The sequence below is a fragment of the Opisthorchis viverrini genome (assembly GCF_000715545.1).
Source record: "Opisthorchis viverrini unplaced genomic scaffold opera_v5_22, whole genome shotgun sequence".
NCBI classification, from domain to species: Eukaryota; Metazoa; Platyhelminthes; class Trematoda; order Opisthorchiida; family Opisthorchiidae; genus Opisthorchis; species Opisthorchis viverrini.
Window position 1 is genome coordinate 2,003,556 of NW_008751678.1, and position 16,191 is coordinate 2,019,746.

The 16,191-nt window shown below is 41.6% G+C and overlaps 1 protein-coding gene across 1 annotated transcript in view; it reads left to right on the top strand.

The window, feature by feature from the left end:
- Positions 1-7,519: 7,519 nt before the first annotated feature.
- T265_01984 (hypothetical protein) overlaps positions 7,520-16,191 on the top strand; it is a gene marked incomplete at both ends in the record, with an annotated part of 26,973 nt that continues 18,301 nt past the window's right edge. The window contains one exon of the mRNA XM_009166122.1: positions 7,520-7,550. Within this exon, the coding sequence (XP_009164386.1) occupies positions 7,520-7,550 (31 nt within the window). The remainder of the gene's footprint in view (positions 7,551-16,191) is intronic.

The following is a 16,191-nucleotide window of genomic DNA, read 5'->3' on the forward strand; positions in this document are numbered from 1 at the left end:
TCGACGTGCTGAATGGATTTAGCACCACGATGAATAATGTCATATGTATACGAACTGAGAGCGATGCTCCAACGTTGAACCATGGCTGCGGATGACTTAGCCAATGATTTCATAGGATGGTATATGAATTTCAAGGCTTCATGATCGGTCACAATCGTGAATGGTTTACCAAAAAGATACTTGTGTAGTCTACTTACACCCCAGTAGACAGCAAGAGCTTCACGCTGTGTTTGAGAATAGCCCTGTTCGGCTTGTGTTAGTCGACGGGATGCACAAATGACAGGACGGCCATTTTGTTCGAGAATAACACCTAATCCAGTTGGAGACGCATCAGTTATAACGGTTGAATGATCTTTCGCAGAAAATGGTTTCAAAATAGCGTCAGATTTAAGATAATTGAGTAAAGAACGCAAAGTTTTCTCATGCTCAGATATCCATGAAAATGTTTTCAGAGATAACAGTTCAAATAGACAATAAGCTTTCTGAGAAAAGTTAGGTATGAATCGGGAATAATATTGCAATGCACCAAGTATGGAACGAAGTTCGGACAGATTAGAAGGGGATGGAGCATTGACTAAAGGCGATAAACGTTCATTATCAGGAGAAAAACCATTTCCATCAACAGTGTAGCCTAAACATGATAGTTTGTAAACAGAAAATGCACATTTCGAAGAATTAACGGCAACATTTAAGTCATGAAATCTTTTGAATAATGCAAGCAAGCGTGAATCGTGCGTAACCTTATCGACAGCATGAACTATCACGTCATCTTGATAAGTTACAACACCTTCAAGACCGTCAGTAATTGAATTAATCACATCTTGAAATACAGCAGGAGAGACATTAAGTCCGAATGGCAAGAAATTATACCGATATAATCCAAATGGTGTATTGATGACTGTGCATTCACTAGTAGCATCATCAAGTGGTATCTGCAAGTATGCATCCTTCAAGTCTATTTTTGAAAAGATTTTTGATCCCGCTAGACGATACAACACATCTTCAGGTTCTTCTGTAGCACACGAGCGTTGAAGTAGGCTTTTGTTGAGTGTCAATCGATAATCGCCACAAATTCTAACAGTTTTACCATCAGACTTTAATGGCGTAACAATCGGCGTAGCCCATTTGGAAGACTCGACAGGTGTCAGAATACCTTTTTGGCACAATGAATCTAGAGCTAGACGCACTGGTTCACGCAAACCAAAAGGTACTATACGTCGTTTGAGGAAAATCGGATCACCAGAAACCTCGAGTTTCACTTTTGGTATGCGCATTCCTCCGGTGACTTTGGAGCAGCTCGTGATCAGTTGTTTCAATTCGGTTTCGTTGAAATTTGAAGTAAGTAGTGAAATGTTAACGTTAAGCGCACGTAAAACTTTGAGACCAATTATTGAAGGACCAGAATTCGATACAAGAAAATTACAATCAACAAAGTTACCACTGGAAACTTTGACTGGTATAGTACATGAACCAAGAAGCGGTAAAGCATGTCCAGTGATACCTCTAACAGATAATTGTGTCGGTTTTAAAACAGCAGTAGGATAAAATGCTATAAGATCTGACTCAGGAATAATGGATTCGACGCTGCCAGTATCAATGATAAAACTATGCTTTTTACCAGAGCCTGATATGAGCGTCTTCGACACATGCATAGAATTCGATAAAACAGATAAAGACATGGATGAGATGTTATCAGTCAAAGGCTTGATATCAGAATTTGAGTCGACAGTCAGTCTACAAACTCTTTTGGACTTACATACATCCTGAATATGCCCAATCTTACCACATGAAAAACATTTTGATTGGCGATGTATGCAAGTATATCTGGAGTGGTCCTGTCCACACGAAGCACATTTGCCAAGAACTTTTTTTGGTTGGCGTATTTGACGATTTTGAATGTTCGAATTCAGTTGGTTGTTTTTGTTATGATAACGCATATTGGTTTCAAATTTACCGTGTGGGCGACCTTCCAGCCCTTTCGACTTTAGTGCATTAAATAAAACGGTCTCGTTGCATTTGGTTACTTCTTTAACATCCTGGTATTGCTCGCAAATTTTTCTGATCGATATGAAGCGTTGATCAGTCTGTACTAGGAGCTTTTGTTGTAGATCTGGAAGATTAATTCCGGCAATGAGGCGATCACTCAGTTGGCTTTCAAGTTGTTGGCCGTAGTCACATTTTGCAGCCTGTGTTTGCAGTTGGAGGACAAAATCACGAATACTCTGAGATTCGGATCGAATAAGCGAATTGAATTTCGCTCGTTCTGCGGCCACAAAATTGATAGGCTTAAAATGACTGAGAATTAACTTCTTTAGAACATCGAATGTGCAATCGATCGGCGCCGTAGGGAATGATAAATTCTTCACAAGAGCATAAGCATCCTTCCCAATGTAGTGCAGGAAATAAGCTGTCTTCTTTTTATCATCCAGATCCGATTTGGTAAGACACCAAATGCTGAAGCGTTCCAAATAATCCTCCACCTCCCGTGCAGTTGAATTTACACTGAGCGATTCCAATTCAGATAACATTGTGATGAAGAGAAAAAAATTCCGGACCGCGACGCCAAATGTGATAATTAGAATAGTGGTAGGTATCTTAACTACCGAATGTACGCGTAGTATAGAAGTCCGAATATGGACGAATGAATATTGTATATTCTCGTATGTCGCGGGCGCACTATATATCGCATCGTAAAACAAAGGCATATAAAAATACACTAAACAGAATGAATAGAATAGAGTTAATGGTCACCACACATAAATATCTAGTAGAATACTGTCCCAGCATTGCTGAGACTAGGGGATGCCTAGACGATGCTCAAAAGTTTGAACTCGTACTCCGAACTCAATTACCTGTCCCTTTTAGTCCATCAGATACACGTCGTAGCTCGAAAATTCGATTTTATTGTGTGAATACACAGGTTCGATTGGTATCACCTGGGCCACTAAAAAACGTAGGGCCATATTACCAAACATCATGATAAGAGCAAAGTCCGACAAGGTCCATTGCGTTATGCAGTACACATTTGACCATCCATTCAAACATGCTTGTTTTCAAGTGGTCCGAAGGCCTATTCATAGCTGTATGGTTTGAACTGCTTGATGATCAGCCCTGAGAAATGTAGCGCATAGAAGCATGATCAGTTTACAGATGCTGTTCTTTCCGGGCGACTTTTTAAAATGGGCTCTGTTGAAGCAGTCAGCAGCCCGCCGTAGGTATTCAACAGTCGAACGCTGTGCAACATCTACTACCGGCTTCTATAGTCCGTCGGAAAGAACATTTCTGCTTTGACGCCTCTGCCGATGCTACTACATGTAAAAGCAGGCTGTTCTATGCCGGCGACGGAAACAGTGCAGGCGCCTCTTCTCGTTTCCGATCTGTAGTTCCTTCAATATTCAGATGTAAAAAACCGGCTGCCAACCGGATTGCCAGTGTGATTTTGGTGAGCTTTCCCACCGAATTTCACAAACTTGAACCACGAAGCCGCTATAGTTAGTGAAGAATCTAGAGCCACTAGCGGTTGCGCCGATTTGATTAATAGCATCAACCAAACAACCGCTGGAGCAATTCCGGAAAAATATACAGGAAATCTCCTACAGCTTGCTGATCTACGATGGGTAACTCTTGCCTGTCAGCGCAGGTTTGGATATCGTAGACGCACTAGCTGCATGCACAGGGATCACAAGTTCCTCCACGACACTCAAGGGCCTCAACCACACTGCATCAGTGTGCAATGGACAAGTGGTGGTCCACATGGGCGACCGAAACATTCAGGGTATTTGGTTGTGTGTTGGAATATTGGTGGCTTGGTTACACACATTGGTTGTTGACTAGTCCACTGAGATTGACAGTCAAGTTGCGGTTAATGTCCCCATTTGAGGTGAACTGAAGATCGCGCTGCTGGGTGGGTCATATCTCTCTCCGAAGAATGTTTTTGCTGTCTGAAAGTTGTCACAGGCTTCGGCATTTCGTTACTCAACAAAAACATTGAAGAAAACAGGTAGATTTTGAATGAGACCCACAGGATATTAAAGTCGCAAGGTCTAAAGATGATATCCTACTTTTAGTGTAGTCATAGATCAATCCACAAACTTCAATGGTACAGCGGCTTAGAACGTGCGGAAACTCATGCGCTGTGCTAAAATGAGTACTATGCGGCTGAGTTGTATCAAGAGACCGATCACTAGTATGCAATCACATTTACGCGGCATCAGGAGCTGACTCCTCAAAGGCCACAATTCGCGGTGCTTGCCCGGTGCATTGCAACATTGTTCGCCGGCGAAAATTCTTACTCAAAATTCCAGACTGTTTCCTCCAAGTGCTAGACCAACTTGCATGCTGCGAAAAATGAACAAAAGCTGTACTGAATGCAGAAGGCTGGTGATCCTTAACCGTGCGGTTATCACCAAGAGCCGCTCCTGTCGAGAATCTCAAGTGGGCGTGGGAATCACTCACCCTTCAGTAGACCATTCTTTAATTTTACTGCTGCACTGGAGGCCCACATAAACTTGCTTCCTCCAGGCTTATTACTCCTAAAACAAAATGGGGCAAACAATTTTCAAATATTATACTGACTGAAGCACTTTGGAAAAGGATTGCGAAGTATGGGAAGGCATTCCGGTATTCAATACTTTCAGGGGTCTGTTCAACTATACTTAATTAAAGTTTGGTGCCAAGTGAAAACATATCTACCTACAACAGATTATGCGTGAAACAAGGTTTCTTCCTAGTTTGTCCGCTCACTTAGAAAGTCTTCTTCGACCATGTTCGGGAATATGGCCTGAGTGTCTCAGTGGAGGCACTTTTTTGTGCGTTCTACTTTAAGATTCCGTTTGATTGGGCCAGGCGTGACTGCCGACCATGCCAGGGAAATGTAGACAACTGCCAACTTGTGCCAGTACCTACAGTGGTGGCATAATTGAGGCAAGACTCAGTGGGCACCACGACTGCGTTTTTTCAAAGATCACATAGCCTTGGTTTGTGACCAGGCCGCAGACGCTATAGTTGAATGCCAAACATTTTCCGCTAACGACGAGATAATTTAATCGATCCGTAGGTTTCGTCAGACTTACAACTGTACACGTTATTTTTCCCTGCCAGAGCGATTCGCGTCATGAGTGGCCTGAAGACTACTTTGAGCTTGACATTACCTCAAAAAATTCATGAGCTGCTTCGTCAGAACTCTTGCTAGAGCGTGCGGCGTTCAAAAGGGGGAACCTGAAACAGATACAACAACTGCGAACGAATTGCTAGTTTATGAGGTGCGTAAACAGACTTTAAGCCGACTGAATCGTATATCCATTTTATTTCGGTGCCACAACGGCTCATCTTGCTCATGATTGACAAACTTGGCAAATCGATTGTCCAGCATCAAGACGAGCTCTGCTTGGTGAAATTATGTATCTAGCAGCCATTGCTGCTTGATTACCTGTAAAACGCCTCTTATTGGCGATGTTTTCAGAAGTCCCTTGATTTTATTAAACGGTGCAAATAGACTACTGAATACGGACCACCGGAAATGTTGTTGACTTCTTCTGGACTTTCCATACCCGCCCAATATCTTTGTCTTCTTTCTCCTAGAGTTCTTGCGTGGAAGAATCAGATCTCGAAGCCATTGACAAGTAAACACTAATGGCTATCCTTGGGCTACCGTCGCCCCACTGAGAACTGATTTTTATGACCTATTTGGGGAGTCGATTAATATTTCGCTTCTGAGCACAATAATGCACGGTTTAAACATGCCGAAAAGATTTTCAAGGTTAACGCGCCAAAGCTTGTTGGGGGAAAGTTTCCTCAGTTCGGTTTGTCTATGTGCAAAATAACATTCACTCGACGTTTGACCAAGGCGCACCTAAAAACTAGTCCAGATCAATTTAGGATGCCTTTACATGCGCTCGCCTCCCTACTGCCCAAAGCTGAGAACTTGAAAGGCGGTGCTTCAGTCGTTTGAAGCACGGGTCTTCCAAGCGAAACAAATCCGCCGAGCGACATAGAGGAACATGGCAAGAAGGGATTGAGCCAACATTCTAATCTTGTATGTCGATCCGCCTAAGCGCGGATGGTGGGCTTGATGGACTAATCAATAGCTTTATCTTTTCGAAATGAAATAGTTGATGATGACTGGTTGAGTGCTTCCAAGGCGTAAAAGCCTATTTAATCCATGGAGCAAACTGGAAATGCAGGCCAAAGGCGACGAAGTACGATACAATACCAAAATATCTAATTTTGAGGGCGGAAGAATTGCATAGAAACATGGAGCTCATTTTTAATTGGGATGGGTTGAGTCAAGATCTTTTCATGTTTACCGGAGAATTGGAAAGACGAAGAGTGTGTGGGCGTGCGTTCAGTCGTAGTGCTGATCCCAATCTTTCGGATCCCCTCGGACTGGAGACTTGAGGTTCTTTACAGGTAGAATGCTCTTCAGAAATAATGTTTTGTTTGGATACGATAAGACAATCTACGAAAGAATTGGAGACAACAGAAGTATCGGTGAAAGGAAGAAGGCCCTTGCTGTCGAGTTATTTATTCGGAAATGCCAACTGACCGGTTACAGACCATTGAACAGGGAAGCAAAACACTAATCTGCATCTTAGTTCCAAAAACTGGACACAGATCTTCTCCCGAACGAGTCTTCCTAGAGATTCGATGCCTCCACTCATTCGTTGGTCAAATCCAAGCAAATGTTCTACAGTGGTCCCATGAATTCCGCAACAGAATTCCATTTTTCAATCGACCCAAAGTGAAATTCTACGAACAACACATACTACTCGCGTGCCTCCCGATCAGTAGTATCACCGTTACACCGGTAGTCCTCTTTTGTCGGACGCAACCCGATCAATGCGCCGGTGACAACAGATATATTCCAAATCGGGAATCGTTATCATGTATTTGCCATTTTATGAAGGTATTATTCCTGTAGCAGACTACCCTTGAAAAACGGAATACCAAACATTTTGGCATAGTTAGGATTTGCAGAAAATCAGTTAGGTTTAAAAAAGATCCCGGGACTTTTCTAAGTAACTGAATAAATGGCATTTCCGCATTGCATTATAGAGCTAAGAATTCCGCTGTCCAATTCCACGAAAGAGGTAGGAGAGAATGAAGTAATGGAAGATTAAAGTGTTTGCGCAAGCCCATTCAACTGCGGATGTCGGGGAGCAGTAAGCAGATGATTATATCCAAGTAGGGAGGTAAAAGCTTACAGTGAGTGCAAAACTTTAAGTCCGTCAATCGATGGTCGTGAGGCTGAAATTAGAAATTTACAGTCATTCGGTGACCTTGCGGCAACCTCACAGGAGTGGTACAACTACCAACTAGAGGTACAGAATGTCCAGTGCTACTGTGGATATTAACTTCTGTAGGAACTATCGCAACATCTAGATAAAATGCTGTTAGGTCTGACTGTGGAATAATGGACTCAACGCTACCAGTGTCACCAAGGCAAGCATGTTTTTACCTGAACAGGCTATCTAAGTCTTAAAAACAGGTGACGGATTTTAGGGTGAAATAGATAGAAAAAATGTATGGAGGTCTTCAGTTCATGCTTTCAGGTCAGTAGTAGGATCAGAAGTTAAGTGACACACCTTTTTGGACTTACAAACAAGTTGGGTGTTTCAGTTTTCCTGCAGACAAAGCACCTCGCTTGCTTGTGAGGTCGTAAATATCTGGAATGATTTCGTCCACAAGATTCACATTTCCGAAATTTCTAAACCTGTTAATTAGAATTACGATGTATGAAACGGCGATGAATTCGAGGCACGAAAATGTGTTCGAGATTTGAGTGTGTTGGCTGTCTGTATCAGTGAGGGAGTTTTTTTAGAGTAATTTAACAACACAGGTCCATCAGTCTTCGTTGTATTCTTCACATCTTCATTCTGGTTACATACTTTCCGAATAGTTTGGCATTGTTGATATGGATAGACTTGTTGATATGGATAGCTTCTGTTGTAATTTGGGTAATTGAATACCATCAGTGAGTCTGTCACGCAATCGGTCTTCTAGTTAGGCACCGTACGCATACTTGGCTGTCCGTGTCTATAACTGCAATATAAAATCACGAATCGACTGAGAACGAGAGCACATCAACATACGGAACCAGGCTGTTTCGGCTGCTACGAAGTTAATAGGTTTGAAGCATTGCAGAACATTTCCTTAAATGCATTATAAGGAATATTGATTGGGGAATCAAGATATACTAAATTCTTGAGCAATGCATACGCCTTCTTGCCAACAGAATGCAGAAAACATGCCGTGAGTTTCTTATCATTCATTTGGAATATTGAAAGACACCATATATCACCATCATCGTTCCAGATAATCTTCTACATCTCGCGCATTCGAATTGACATTTAATGGTTCCAATTCGGAAGGCACGATGAATTGTTTCGATAACGACACCAGAAGGTATTAATTGAGGTCAGCTAAACGAACTAGAAATTCAGAATTCAGCACTCCGTAACGAGTAGCACCTGTGTTCAAATTATTGTGTATATAGTGCTTGTAAAATTAAAATAAGAGGATGGTGAATAGAGCAATGAATAGAGCATCAACCATGCTCATCACGCCCTATGAATAGACAAGCTATTTTTGTGTCAGCCAGCCGACCAAAACATTCCGTTGTTTTCCTGGTCTCAGTGGACGAGTGCAGCGCAGGGCATACGTATGCCTCGGGATCATTGAAACACACACACACTACCCTGCCTCAGCCATGCTTTAGACATAGGATGGAATGTGCTGCTGTATATGTGCATGTGTTCGTCTCTGCAAGAGAACATCAAGCTGTCTAGTCTTCGCAGTTGGGATCCCAGTTTCATGTTGGAGGCAATTTGGGTTTGCCGAATGCTTCATAAAAACTACTTTGACCACAAAGACGTTGCAAGTTCAAAACAGCGCACCACATAGATAATAACACAGCAAGAGTATCAACGTGCAAATAATTTGCGCATAATTCGTAGTTGGTCGGCTGAGTTGACTTCTATCTAGGTTTTACGGACCAAAATTATTCTAGGATGTCAGATTAGCGGTAGGTAAAATGTTTTCTAATGCAAAGACGGAGTAAACCTAGCCCGTAACACGGCTGAGCTGCAGTTGATCGAAGCGGACAAATTAACGTCATTAGGCTACGTGAGGTGTGCACACTAGTCGTTTGGATGACGTTTAGCCAAGAGATTATAATTGTCCCGTGTTATCGAAGTCGTCTGCAGTCGCGTCTACTACTGGTTTGTCACGACAGGCGACGGGCAATTCACATGGGGTTTGCGCTCATCCCGTATGTCACGTAAGAATGAAAGGCAGAGAGCTTCAGGAAATTTCTGTGTCGTTTGTGGCAGAATTTGATACATCACATAGCATATTGCTTGCCGAATCCACTCTTCTTCAACATTTATCCGAGGCATAAAAATGCAGTAGATAGACCTGATGCATCAGAAGTCTGCAGCATGGATGCTGCGTTCATTGCTTATTGGTTTACTTATAAAGTTGTGGTAAGACACATTTTCTTACATGCTATAAGCAGTATCCTTAACACTTTATGTTTAGCCAGTCTCAGGTTGCAATTTGTAATGACTCTGTATTACTTAGGTGAGGACTGGTTTCAAAACCCGGACCAAACTGAGAGAGCCACAACAAGTCCACCGTGAACTCTTTGAGAATTTCTGGGAAGTCCCATCCCTGTCAGCCGCTGTCTTATTCCCCCGGTTCTAAAACAGATTAAAGCGGTCATTCTTATCACATCACGTGGAACGCATGTGCACGAGATTAGCTTGTAAAATTACAAGCAACGGCGGGTGCTTAGTCGGATTAATCGTTCTATGTATCGGATGAGTACGACTGATTCGGATAAACTCATACACATTACGGGAAACTGTATGCAACGTGAACATAATAAAAATAACGGTGGAAGATTGCATGGGTGTAAAGCGAGTGTTCATACCTGTAGAAACGTTTGTGCTTTTGCCACTTTCATCCAGCATAATAGACGCGAAAAGCCTATTGTCCTCCATAGTCGAAAAGGCAGGTTATCCAACTGATTCATACATTATACCGGAAGGAAGCGGACCGATGATAGTTCGTCACTAACATGTCTGGAACTGATGACTTCCATTGGTTGGAGACAGTGTCCTTGAATGTCCGGTTGTCAGGCTTTTCCTCCGAATTATATATGTCAGTTCATACCCAAAAGCTAAAAAATTGTACTAAAGCAGTAACCACAAGGCATTTTGGACCATGATATATTTATCAAACACCCCGCAAATTGTGCAGTTTATGTTTGTTCCGCAGACTGTAAAGGAAGACCCTGAATGAAGAACGGGAGCCGTGGGATGCGAAACTATCTCTACTCTGACCGTAGATATCGGCCACTGTTCATTTTTGTTGGATGTATTGATCCAAATTTTTTGCGATTCTGATGTGTTGAGTCAGTCATTTTGTATTGCGGTTGAACGTGCTATTCTCTGTCCCAATAAACGGTTCAATTCAGGTGATTGTTCACCGTTCCTGCATACATGACATAATTCGTTGCTGTGTGTGAGAAGTTTGAAAGTTAAGAAGCTGGAGTACCAGAACGAACGAAAACTGTAAATGGGAAAACAAGATACCCTCAAGTAAACAGAGAAAGGGAGAAAGCTTGACTGTGCGCAATGTGAAGATGGCCATTATCAGAATAACTAACTTTGGGATGTATATTTTCTTACCGCACGGAGTTTATCGACCTTGTAACGGTTTTAAGTCAATCGAAGCACAAACAGTTCTTAAGTGAACCAACTGAGCCACTGGGTAGTATTTAAGAGATTCCGATATGACTCATGGGAACCAAAGATCTAGGCTTACGCACCCCGAAGACCTGCAAGTAGATTGCAATCAGTGTTAATCGACATACATATTTTCGGAGAATTGGGTAAGCAGTGAGTGACTATGTTGCCAAAGATTCCTTAAGCGATGAAGTCCCGGTCGGATAAAAACTACTTTAGTTGATTTATTCCATAACTAACTGCATTATGTTCAGCATACTGAAAATCCAACAGTAGGGCAGCTATCCAGAAGTGGTCTCAAGCCTGCCAGTTTGATGCATGCAGCGTAGTGTGCACGGGCTGCGCATGCAGACGCTATCTATCGTTGGGCGGTGTTCTGAACAGCAAGCCAAAACACAACTCAAATGACTCAAGTGCCACGAAAATTATACCGTCTATAGCATGAATTTCAACACGACTCCTAACGAGGCAGTTCCTTCATGTTTGGCATAACGAATATGAGTGAATTTCTTGTCATCGTCCTCCTGGACGATTTCGTGGCAACCTTTCAGCGGCCAATTAGGAATAATTCATACCATCAAAAACGGCCATACGTCCTAAAAAGCCTATTGGGTAAGGGTGACTAAATTTTAGCGTGTGATTCCATATTCGTTTGCTGATTGGACATTTCAAAATTTGGTATGACACAAACTGCTTACTTCGGGCAAAAATAAACTCAGTACAACCTACTTGACCGTTTTAAGGTACGCGCCTGTCGTTCGGTGCCAAACCACCATTGTTCGGAAATGCAACAAACCAGCTACATCGTATTACATGTTTTGCAAGTGATCCAGGTGACTTCCACTTCTTGAAGTGCCGCCAAAATTTTCGTTTGCCTGTGGTGCCTGGTTTATCGAAAACTTGGATCCAGACAAAATGCCTTTGCATTTCCCTGGAAACATGAGAAATGCACTTCGGCTAATTTGGGGCTCCAAGAGTGCTCCACATGCGAAACGTTTTCGTTCGGACAGAAGCTGAAATAGTTTAGTGTCCACGCAGTTGCTGGATTGCCTAGGAAATTTGGTGCATCAAAATAAAAATTTCCAAATTGCTGGTTGAGCTGCACTTTGCCTGTGGTGCCTGGTTTATCGAAAACTTGGATCCAGACAAAATTGCCTTTGCATTCCCTGGAAACATGAGAAATGCACTTCGGCTAATTTGGGGCTCCAAGAGTGCTCCACATGCGAAACGTTTTCGTTCGGACAGAAGCTGAAATAGTTTAGTGTCCACGCAGTTGCTGGATTGCCTAGGAAATTTGGTGCATCAAAATAAAAATTTCCAAATTGCTGGTTGAGCTGCACTGAAATGGAGCATTTTGGACCAAATATTGTAATGTGATCGAAGAATACCAGGAAGAGTTTCTGATACAAGCAGAGTTCTTGCCTACTGACACGGCCACCACATAACTTTTAAAAGTTTCTTCTCATGTGATCGAAGAATACCAGGAAGAGTTTCTGATACAAGCAGAGTTCTTGCCTACTGACACGGCCACCACATAACTTTTAAAAGTTTCTTCTCGGAGTGTTTTTGCACGGTCAGTTCAAGTTCGGCTTAGTAAACACCATATTCATTTGAGAAAAAAAAACAAATATAATCAGATTTCAACAAAACTGTGGTTGTTTAGAGAGATTTTATGGTTTCACATGAATATCACTAAATGCTGCACTTTTATGAGAAATCTCTCCTGTTTGAACTACGGCTCTAGACTAAATTTGCGTGCACCACTAAGGATATGGTGTATTAAATTCTGAAAGGAACTATGGACTTGGAACTAGGCTTTTGACGACGTCTTTATTCCATATTCTGCTGCTCTGCAACATTTTATGTCCTTAGTTGAGCCTGTCCTTTGATATATACGACAGATTTGTCGAATCACGTGGAGTGCCGTGAGCAAATCTCCACAGGAACGCAGCGCTTGTTGGCACTTTTGGGAAACGTTGGATCTCTCCTACATGTATCACGATTTTGTTAAAATTGTCTTGAACCGTTCTTATAGCATGAATTTTGCTTTCAGGCATCCGTATCGGGAGTTGTCTCCAAGTGGGCCAATCAGCTCTCTTATCTATGTAAATTCCACGTAGTTTTTGCAATGCCATAAACGATTTCCTTGAATGGAAGTCAAGCTCCATAACTCAGCTGTGAAACGTTCGTTCCCCACAGGAATCTCAGATCCATCACTCTGTGGGCCTCTCAGTTAGTTAACTGGCATTTTCTCACCGTTTTTCATGAGTTTCAGGTTTCCACCTAAACGAGCGATGTAAATATCCACCTACTGCCTTTTGCTGCTTCTGTAGACAGCAACATAATCCATCATGTTCATGAAAACTTGACGAAAACTTGACGTCTCAAAGAATGTTTTGGGAACGAAAAATCTCAGCCTTTGTGGAACTAATTTGGGAACTATCCCGGATATCGAAGTATCACGTGACATATTTATAGGTTACTTATGGTATTTCGGAAGCTGAACAACTAAATAAACTTGAGCACTGATTTTTGGACCTTCTTTCGAATATTATCGATTTTTCCATAGTTCCAGATGATCCATGGCTTTTTGAAACAAGGTCAAATACAGTAGCTACCTTAAGAGGTTATCAGGTTCCTACTGGAGGTTTCCGATCGTCATTGACCAAATATCTCCGGTGGGTGTTGTAAATTTGCAGATATCAGCCAGTATTAATCGTTAGACGTGGTTATTTGAATTTGGCTCGTTCATTCAGCACACGAAACGCGAACTATTTTCGCACCTGTGCTTTTGTAGAGAAACAAGACTGTGTATCCGTTTCTTTACCGAATTTTTGTTTATGGTCATTGCATGTATTGCAGTGTCTCAAGATACGAGGATACTTAGTTTAATGCGTACAACCTCAATCGCATTGCCATACTCATTCTCTGAGCATGGCGCTATAGGTCTGGTGCAACAAAAATTGAAAGTAATTTTGTCACATTTTAGCAAAGCAAAGCAGCAAAGTTGTTTTAATACTGAATGTTGGAGAAGGGATTTGATACGCAATGCTGCCACGCATTCCAACTATAGTTCCCGAATGGGCACTCGACAAAATGACGTTTTCTTTCAAAATACAGACAGTATAACTGTGGAATGTATTCATAGGTATGTATAATAATCATTAAAAAAATATCTCAATCGCCCTAGACAGTTCTGAAAGTTCCTGTGTCTGATACGATTGACTGATCGTGGGCATATTTATGCAAGTCTTTATATAAACAGCATTTGGAAATCTTTGACTGAGGGTATCTAAATTGGAGCAAACAGCTTCCGTCTGCACTGGAAGAAAGATTTGCATCGTTTGACTTCCTTTTTTTGACAAGTGAAAGACCATGAAATTAGTAATCACGAAGTATTTAAAATCTAGATTTTTGTGACCTTGGAGGTCCATCCATTTAAACAGGACCCTACCAACAAAGACTTGCCAAAATGGGCGGTCGAGCCAAACTTGACACTGAGAGAAGTTTCGACACAGGAAATAATGCTATTTTAGGAAAATTATTCTCGGTTTTTACCTGGGCATTTGGATCTGAATTTTTGTTACACTCTTACGGTACAACTATACCGCTATCTAATTTGTTCGCTTAAACAGACTGAGCACCTCAGGTGCCAGTTTTGAAAGTTAAATGGGTTGGGCCTTCTATAGTGTCAGGTGTTTTTCTCTTGGTTTGTTTCGCTTGTGCTTCAACGTCCACTGTACTGGGTCACTTTTAGCCTGGAAATTACGGATGACTTCGGGAGTCAGGTTCAGACAAAAACGAGATCCCATTCCAAATGATCCCTGTCGTATAACTCTGGGAACGGAAAACAATCAGAATAAACCGATTCACACACGACCGATCACCAGGCCGAAGACTCGTATTAAACTGATCTAGAGTCAAGTGCCAGCTTTTATTTAGAGTTTGTCCAAACTTTATCCTCGTAAATCATTCATAATAAGCTACCAATCATACATGTGTGTGCCTCAGAATGCGTGAAATGATTCGACAAGTGTTAGCGACTTCACAAAATTTCAACAATGTAAGGAAATGTACGGATGAACAAAAGTGGTTTCAGATGGTGGTTGGGTTGAACTTCACTTTTAAATTCTCAAAGAATCTGCTGAATTCTACAAAACTAGCAGAAAGTGGTGAGCAAACTGATAAAGGAGTTTGTTTGATTTTAGTAGAAAGATAGATAGAATGGTAATTGTCTTGCGTAACCAAGGGAGATGAATGGAAGATAAGTCTACTTGTAAAACCCTCGTTAACGGACATGAGATATAACGCTCTAAATGAAAATTCAACAAAATATTGAGTGCCGCTAAGTTTAGCAAAGATGACGCACCTCAACGGTGAAAAATGTACAGACATCAGATAATCCATCACAACAAAAAGCAGTTGATAAATATTTAGATCGATCATCAAGATGAGGACGATGCGCGTCCAGGTGCGTAGGTCTACAACTGCAGCACAAGCAGCCAGTTGAGTGGATGTTGAAAACGTTGGGTCTGTCTTTCCGTGTTGAAGGTCTTTAAGTCCCCATATGCTTGTGTTGATGAAGCTTTGGGAGAGAGAAATCAAATTACCCATAGAATTGTACGTACTTGTTTGTTTTTAGTGGACGTGGGATAATATGCATCTCTAATTCATCGGATGTTCTCCTCTTAAGTAATATGTTGTATTTGGAAACACTTAAGTCATTCTCCGCGAAGGTATATTTAAAGTTACTAGTTTGAGGACATAATGGCTGCCATAACGCCAAATGAGCTAACCCGGAATTTAGGGTTGAAATGAAAACGTACACCCTGGGCCTAAAGTGTTTAAACATATTAGTTAGTATAAACAACACAAATTATTTAAGATTGTTGACGTTTATTGGTATAGTATTCATTCCACGACTGGCCTCCTGTTGTTCTTTAACTGCTTTTGCCTTTGTTTGTCCCATTGAAGCATGCTTGGGTTTCTCTGCGACAGACTCAATATCTATTACAGCAGATGAATGGATGCGTGGTGATCTGCCTACCTCATTCTCCTGGTAGTCAAGGTTTAAAGTTGAAATGTATGTGACGATTTGTTCGAGTAAGTTAGAATAACTTTGTGACTTTGAGCGAATCGTCAGGATTTTGCATCCCACGGTCTGGTAGATATCTGGGGGCAGTTTAGCCGTCTTATGTGCGAAAACCACCAGTACAAACCAGCAAAGCATATTTAAGCAGTAATATTTTGTGTTGTATTACTGTCTTTGTTTATACTTAACGTAATCCTCACAAAAGATACCACACAGAATAACCTATTAGAAAGGGTCCTGATGCGGTATACAGGCATCTTGTGCTCAGCCCAACGGCCGTGACTATGTTGGTGGAGATGTTATTACCATTTGGTATGCTTAGCCCTGTCATCATCATCATCATCATCATCA